Source organism: Trichosurus vulpecula, chromosome 2 (assembly GCF_011100635.1).
Source record: "Trichosurus vulpecula isolate mTriVul1 chromosome 2, mTriVul1.pri, whole genome shotgun sequence".
Classification (NCBI taxonomy): Eukaryota; Metazoa; Chordata; class Mammalia; order Diprotodontia; family Phalangeridae; genus Trichosurus; species Trichosurus vulpecula.
The window spans coordinates 286,520,979-286,529,589 of record NC_050574.1 but is presented as its reverse complement, the minus strand read 5'-3'; the positions used below and the strand labels follow the sequence as shown (position 1 = coordinate 286,529,589).

At 37.8% G+C, this 8,611-nt stretch overlaps 1 protein-coding gene across 1 annotated transcript; it reads right to left on the bottom strand.

Annotated features, from left to right (window-relative positions):
* Positions 1-518: 518 nt before the first annotated feature.
* Positions 519-8,208, bottom strand: NXPH2 (neurexophilin 2). Its single transcript, XM_036746402.1, has 2 exons — positions 8,106-8,208; positions 519-1,268 (listed from the first exon to the last, which is right to left on the bottom strand). The coding sequence occupies exons 1-2, from the start codon at positions 8,206-8,208 to the stop codon at positions 523-525; spliced, it is 849 nt and encodes a 282-aa protein (XP_036602297.1). The 3' UTR covers positions 519-522.
* Positions 8,209-8,611: the final 403 nt, after the last annotated feature.

Genomic DNA, 8,611 nt, shown 5'->3' with positions numbered 1-8,611 from the left:
AACAAGTTTTTCTCTTTGATTTCCCATAAAAGTGATTACATGGGGGTGAAAACAAGAAAATCATGAAAAATAGTCAATGTTAGAAATGCAACTCTTCTGTCCAATGCAGTCTTTTCAGCTGCTTCACTGTGTCTGCTATTTTTTTAAAAGCAGAATTCTATTACACATCTGAAAGGCAGACTCATTTTCAAGAACAGTGTTTCTCACAAGCAAAATTGTGTCCTTTCTTGTCTCATGTTGCTACCACCTGACACCTCCCTTAGAAAAAATGAGCCACATTTCCAGACCATCATCTTAAATGAAAGTGATATTACATAAACAGTTTGACTCTGTAGGTTACTTATGACACAGCACAAACACGGCCACAAACTTGAAGACTTTTTTTTTAAATCATTTTAAAACCTGATGAGGAAGCAAGGTCCACTGCCCCAAAACAAAAGGAATCTTTATGGTGAGGAGCTGAACTCCATTCTCAGTTATTCCAGTCACAAAGGTCCCCCAATCCCGCCATCTCATAAAGATTCAGCCAGAGGATAAATATGGAGTCTCACTATGGTAATTGTAGTCAGGACAAACCTTTTGCACAAGTTTGTAATCGACACTGTAAAAGGCAATGTAAATGCAAATAACCTTAAAGGGTTTGGAGCACAACCAAGAGACATGACTCTGAGTCTGTTCCTGGTAGCAGATCTTCGAAGGGTCAAAGTTGCACAATGCAGTCTTCTTCGCCCGGTCCGTTTTTTCGTATTCAATGCGGCAATTGAAAGATTTGGACTCCTTGGTCTCTAATGTGGACTGGGGGGAGACTTCAAATTCTACCACTTTGGATGGTGGTACCAGGCTCACTGAGACATTACCCAGACCCGTGGAGTTATGTCGGAAATAAACGCTAAAGGTTCCATTGCCATGGTCGACAATTTTCCCCGTGATAAGAAGGTTGAGTTTCACAGTCTTAATGTTAGAATGGAAGTCACCCCATCCAAACATCTTCTTAAATTTCCCTGTTTTTACTATTGGCCTACGCTTAGTTCTTGCCAACGGCTCCTGCACTTCCGTGATGTTGGACAACCAATCCCAAAAGTTTTCTATGCTGTCTGCATATGACATCTGACCAGGCTTTGACACTGGAGACTGTTTAACAAACAGGCGTAAAGGATTGATGATCCTTGAGTGGACCTCGTTATCGACCAGTGTGTCTGCAGCATCTTTGTCTTCCCAATCCAGCCCCTCTGAGGCATGTGCTATTTTTTTGCTGTCACAAAATAGCTGTTTGAAGAGAAAAAAAGAGAGAGAGAGGAATATCAGGTTGGTCTTTGAGCTCATGACTGTTGAAGTTAAAATACCTGAAGCATAAAAGGGAAATGGTTTCACTGTTACTTAAAGGGCTGCTAAATAGAATTTCACACACACAGCTGGACTTCGCCAATGTACCAAGATAAGCATTATTTCAAGCCATATAGAACTCTGAGTGCACAGAAATTAAAATGATGACTCGCAACATTTTAAAAAATCCACAGAAATTCATTTTTAACAAGCTGACACAATTTTAGCCCCTACTTCCCTAAACGTTCTAACCCTGATCTTTTCTCAGACCAGAAGTAGGGCATCTTTGGGACTTCATTTATTTACAAGTGGTTGGTTAACCTAAATGAAATTATATCATCAAATTGGTTGAGGTCTTTTCTCTCAGGAAAAAGAAAAGCCTCCCGGAAGTCTTGTGGGTTTATGAAGATCATCTGATTTGGAGATATTCTAAATCTTTTGAAAATATTTTTTTCTGAAAAAAAAGTTTTATTTTTCTTTTGCTTGGGTTTCATCAGTGTGAGGAAATCATAGGGTCACAGCCTTACTTATTGCTTAAAGGGATCTTAGAGGCCTCTGTTCCAATCCTATTTTACAGCTGAGGAAACTGAGGTCTGAAGGGGCTAAATGATTTGCCTGACGTCATGTAAGTAGTAAGCATCAGAGACAAGATTTGAAACCATGTTCTCTAACTCTAAACCTAGGGCTTTTCCCCTGTACCAAGCAGCCTCTCCAGTATGGTACCCAGGGTAGAAACTCTTCCTTCTTATTTATGTCCACAGTCGGATGTAATTTGTAATCTAAGAAGTTATTTTTGGTACTGAAAGAACAAGGGACTAGTCCAGGGTCACACAAGTAATATGCGTGTGAAGCAGGACTTGAACTCAGGTCTTCTTGACTGCACAGTTGGCCCTCAAACCATTCTACGATGCTGACTCTCTGCTGCTTGTTTAGAGGTCTAGTTTTGTTCAGAGGCTTATGCTGGGCATTTTCACACAAATTGGAAAGATTTCACATTAGGTACAGTGTACTACTACATGCTTTACTTTTTAATCTCTGGGATTACAAAGGCATATCTAAGATATTTGACTGTACAGGGCAGTGAATATGCAAACTGAGTCAAATTAATTCTTTTTATTGTTTTCATTTTTTTATTCTGAACTTAACAAATACCAAATAAAACAGGCATTTCCATATATATAGTAGAACAACAACAACAAAAAAGAAAACTGTGTATGGCATTTCAGCTCTCCGTTATAAGTTCAACTTGCTTTTGTTTTTAAGTATAATAAACTCAGCCTGTTGTTTGAGAATAATGATTTCAAACTTTCGTTGTTTAAGTATAATAAATTCAAGCAGTTGAATAATAAATTAAATTTCAAAGATGTCTTGCTTTTCAGTCCTCCTTTTTGGCCTTCCTCTGTTCTCTTCTTTGCATTTTAAGAAAACAGTCTAAATCTCTCTCTCTCTCTCTCTCTCTCTCTCTCTCTCTCTCTACCTCTCCCTTCATCCCTCCCTCCCTCCCTTTCCCCTTCCTTCCTTTCTTCTTTCCTTCCTTCCTTCCTCCCTCCCCTTCCTTCCCCTATTTCTATCACTTACCTTTATTTCTAAAGAAGAATGGCATTCATTGTGCTTTTAAAAATTTTACAATTCCAAAATGCTAGATTTCATAAAAAATTCATACACCAAAACAGGAAGTAGAATAATTTGATTGCTCTCTTGTACACTTTTAGTGACTTTGTAATAAAATTAAATTTGAGAAATAATTAAAGAATCTCAAGGTACATACAGTACCATTCTATACCAATCTGTTGCCTGTTTTGAATATTTCTGGTTGAGTTATAAAGTCTAGAAGATAGATGTTTCTAATGTTTCTAATACTGATAGATACTTATCTCTAATGGTACAGTCCTCTCTGTTGTAATGGTCCTATGGAAAACTGTCAGTATGATGGAAAGGATGTGGGGCATAGGTGAGGGAAGAAGTAACATTATATTTATATATTATTTCTGAAACCCTCTCAAGCTTGAGGAAGCACCAGGAAAGACCTTTTAATAGCTGAATACACAGAGGTAATTTCTTTGAATCCAGTTTTACAAAGAACACATGCATTTGAACTTCTGTACAATCCTTTTCACAATAGGTCAGAATTTGGCATAAAGCCTGGCAGCTAGGTGGCACAATAGACAGAGCTGCAGGCATGAAGTCAAAAAGACTTATTTTTTTTGAGTTCAAATGTGGCCTCAGAAACTTACTAGCTATGTGACTCTGGGCAAGTCACTTAACCCTATTTGCCTCAGTTTCCTCATCTGTAAAATGAATTGGATAAGGATATAGTAAATTAGTATAGTATCTTTGCCAAGAAGACCCCAAATGGGATCATGGAGGGTTGGACGCGACAGAAAACAAATGAACAAACTGAAAGTGACCAGCTTTAACCCATCCAAAGAGATTTATCTATGAAAGTACTTAAACTGCATTATTGTAGGGTGGTTTCAGGTAAAAGGTAGCCCCAAACCAAACCTCAGAATGTACCCCATGCCAAGTTACAATATATCTTTTAGGCTAAGAGAGGATAAAATATGGCGAAGGTGTGTGGTTAATTTATCTCCCATCAATCTCACTTTTTGTTGGTATTTAAAATATTAATTGCTTCTTTAATCTAATTAGCATTTGTTCAAGCTTTTGAATGCAGTTATTAGGATGATATCAATTTTGGGCTTGAAGGAGGGTAGCTAACCTTCCACTTCTTGGTATTTGAAAGCATCCCAAGGTAACACTTTAACTCATCTTCCTTGCCTTCACAGTTGGGAGAATGATGACCTTCACCAGGTCTGGAGATACCAGAGACCATTTTGGTTCTTTCTGATGTTAGGATACTGGATTTTCTTGACTTTGAGTTACTCTACAAAGTTCAGGATAATGGCTCCAGCTTTTCCCCTTATGTCACCTTGAATTCTAGTTGAACCCGGATGGAATAGAAACATCCTATGTCAATCCTCATAAATTGCCTGTAGTTTAGAGCCAGATTAGATATAGCTTTCTTATAAGCCCCCTCCCCTCTAAGGAAAACCAAACCAAGCCCCAACAAGCTTTACTTTGTTTCATTGAATCTAACACATTTCATTCTTGTATTCATGATATATAATATCTGTATATGTAAGTATATATGTACACGTTTATAGATGTGTATATATGTGTGTTTATGTGTATATGTATATATATATGTGTATATATATATACACACACATACATAGAGTGAGAGGAGAGGAGAGAGAGTTATGGAAGAATAGGGGGAAAGAGAGGAAGAAGGATAGAGAGAAAGACAGAGACAGAGAACAAATCAGGGGTCTGTTTTCATTGATGTAGGAAGCTTTCAAGAAGGAAATTTCCTCAGCTAATACAGTTTGGTCACCATCTCTGCAACTCTGAGTATTAAAGAGCTGCCACTAACACTGAGAGGTTACATGGGTCATACAACGAGGAGGTGGCAAAGGTAGGATTTGAATTCAAATCTTCCTGTTCCTTAGGACAGTTCCCTCTCTACTAGGCTTCAGTATCTCTCTATAGCAGATTTTCCATGAAACTTGCCTTTCTCCCTATATATGACCTAAAGTAGTGACGACTTTTGTTCTTCTAAAATATGGAATCAGAAAGTTGAGAAGTGAAGGTGATGACAACGAATGTTTTGTCTGAGTCTCATACATAGATAAAGAGAAGATAAGTGGCTCCCTCAAAATCACCAAAATAGCACATGGCAGAACCAACATTAGAACCCAGCTATTTTGAGTTTAAGACAAATGAAATCTTTCTACTATATTCTGCTGCCTTCCTTTGTTGCTTGGCTCATTACCTCTCATTTCTGGGCACAATCATTGAAAATTCTTGGGTTTTAAGGTTTTGCCTGTTCCTTTTCCATTGAATACTTGTCATTCAGATGGCCTAATTTGGCGGTCTGTATGCTTTCAGGCTGAAGTCATTTCCTGATCCTTGATTGATGCTGGCTACATTGTTTGCTAAGTAAAGAACTGGGCATGTGTGTGTATGTCCATCATGTTTTTGGGGACTGTAGTTCATGGTACATATTGGAATTATCATGGAATATAGTGGCAGGCATATCTTGGTCCTACTTAATGTTATTTGGTAATTATATGATTTAGAGTTTGAATGGACTTCAGAAAGCATCTAATCTAAACATCTTAAAAACTCCACATAAGTGAGGAAACAGAGGTCAGTAACAGTTGAATGACTTGTCCAAGGCAACATATATAGAAAATAGAAAAGTCAGGTTTGGAATCTTGAGTTTGTCTCTAAATACAGAGCTCCATGCTTTAAGAATCTACAACTTTATCTGTGTACATCTATTGATACAAATCACAATGCTTCTACTTCTTAATAGGTTTTCTTTATTGCTGTAGCCCAAAATAATTTCATGATGTGATAGCTATTTGATGCTGAGATTTGGGAATATAATTTTATACTGCACTGATACAGCACAACGTAATAGTTAAATGGCAATTATTACTAGGAAACAGTGGACTAGGCAGGCAGAGAACCATGACTTCATACACATTTATAGGGATGGCATTTGGTGGCTAGATCTGGAACAGCTCCTACTAAATACTTTCAGACTCATTAATCACCTCCAAAAAACTTCTGGGGAGGGTGGCTGGTCAAGACACAAGCATTCTTTTTGTTCGTATTGTTATCCCTTGGGGTCTACAGTATAAATGGACAAGGATTGCATCCACTCTTTCTTCTATATTTGTCCTTAAATGTGTATTTTTGCTGCTTTACTATTAGTCTTAAATTCATATATATATGCATATATGTGTGTATTTATATATATACATTCATACACACATCTATGTATGTATATATGTGTGTATATCACACAATGTATGTATGTGTATTTATATATACACTCATACATACGCATATGCATATATATGTATATATGTGCCTGTATGTGTGTATATATCACAATACATATGTATATGTGTGTTCATATATACATATGTACATATCACACACACATATATTTTTCTTTTCCCCTCTATTTTCCTACTGGTTTTATTACTACTTCTCTGAGGGAGAGTGATGCCTCATTTGCTACTTTGTCTTCTTATTTATGTTTAATCTCAAATTTCAGGCATTTAAAAACCATTATCATCACCACTCCTTTACTAGCAGACCCCTCTTTTCTCCATTTAAAACTTTCTCTTCCCTCATACACATGAAACAGCCCTGCTTGTTATCAGTGCCAGCATCAAGTTCTTTTTTCTTTTCAACCCTTTGTTATCACATTCTCCCTTTTGCTTTTCCTCCTTTATCTTTTCCTTGATGTAGCACCCTGCTTGGTTTCAGCTCCTCACTGCCATTGTTTTTAACCTATAAATCTTGAAGCCATTATTCATGAAGCTATAGGGGATATTTCTGGCTCCTTGAACTCATCCATTACTAATTGATGTGGTGGTAACAGAGGTTTCTGACCTTGTAGGGTATAACCTGTCTCATATTGGCACATTTCAGAATATATGACAGATCCCACAAGATAATGAGGAACCCTAGGAGATTCTCCAGATCCTTCTGTTATATCACAATACTGTTATATTAAATATTGCTTAAAACAAAGGGTATTCTGAATGAGGTTTTTTTTTTAAAGAAAAACAGTTCTAGGATAGTATACATGGTGACATATTTAAATTCTATAGGTATAACCAGTTTAAGAATATGGGGATGCAAAGATGTAAATTTACTGGAAAAAATAGGGGATGCTTTATAAATAGATTTGGCCTGTTTTGAAAAATATGCACTGTTCCTTTAAATACCTCCTCAAATAACTTTAAAATAGAATTTGATTTACAAAGATTCAATTTACAATTCTTCAGGTACACATCTGTTGGGTAAAACAAAGTTCATGTGTACAGTGTAAGTGCTCGAACCTTGTAACAAGCAGACTTGACTAACACAGTACAGATCTGCAATTTTCTCCTTCTTCCAAAGTAAAAATCTATAAGAATTGAATGGACTGTTTTGCCTTTTGACCTCTGCCCCCTCATGCCATCATGTTTCTGAAGTCTGTTACTGGGAATGCTTTCGTTCCCCAAGCAGCAAAAGAAATCAGTTAACCTGACCAAATTATAAGTTTGACAAAGACCGGGCCCTTATTCCATTTTTGTTGTTGTTCAGTCATTTTCAGTCACATCCGATCCCATTTGAGATTTCCTTGGCAAAGATACTGGAGTGCTTTGACATTTCCTTCTCTGCTTGTAGGTGGCCATATATAGCCTGGTTAATGTTTTCAGACACAAAGCATCCGTAGGAGGGGCCACATTTGTTAGTGGCTATTCTCCCCAATCTTCCAAAATGATGAAGAGCCCCACCAGAAGCCTGGATACCAATAGAATCAGTTGCCTCATTGAGCCCACCACCACGCATTCTTCCTCCCCCAACTTGTCTTCTAATCAGTCTATACCATTCAACACTTCCCTTTTGCCCTTAATTATACTAATGGATGGCCTAGCTGTAAAGACAAACAAAAACAAACAAACAAAAAAACAAAACCAAGGTGGCATTTCACAGCTAACAGGTCTTCAAAGCATAATTTCCCTTTGGTTAAAACCATGACCTTCATAGGCTCATAGAGAACACCTTGAAGGTAATGTGGCCAGTTCCCTCATTTTTACAGAAGATAAAACAGACCCAGACAAGCTAAATGATTGGAATAGGGTCACACAAAAAGTGACAGAACAGAGATTCTAACCCAGGCATCCAAATCTAAATCCTCTGCTTTTTTTCATTGCCCCTCTTCTGCCAGGCTTTCAGAATGAAGCAAATCCTTTGGACCTCCTTTGAACCTTTGGGGAAGTAATGAAGGACAGCCTCAGGCCTAGATACCCACATAGACAGACACCTGTAACTGGAGACTCCTAGAGTCTAGGTGAATGCGTCTCCCAGGTCACCAGGATATGAACATCCTCTCAGTATCACTTAAAATCTGATTAACAATCAAATAACTTGCTTAGTGGCAGATGTCAAGCGAATGACTGAACAAGCCTCATCCTTCTCAGCCCTAGGCTTTCCATGGACACTACCATGATATTTCTTGAGGGTTCCAGTTCTGCTGGATTCCGAGCTCTATCTAGATCATAAGGGCAATGAGGCAGAGGTGAGATCGGCTCCAAAATGCTTTGGGAAACTTCTGTTCTAACCTACCAAATGAGTCGGCAAAGGGAGCTGATAGTAGAAAAGAGCCTAGCGGGCAGCCTCTTGCTCAGACAGACAATTTCTATGATATGACATGCAA

Coding starts and splice junctions, on each gene's coding strand:
- NXPH2 (XM_036746402.1), bottom strand. CDS start 8,208: ATGTGGGTATCTAGGCCTGAGGCTGTCCTTCATTACTTCCCCAAAGGT. Junction 1,269..8,105: donor AGCCTGGCAGAAGAGGGGCA/ATGAAAAAAAGC, acceptor TTCTCTTCAAAC/AGCTATTTTGTGACAGCAAA.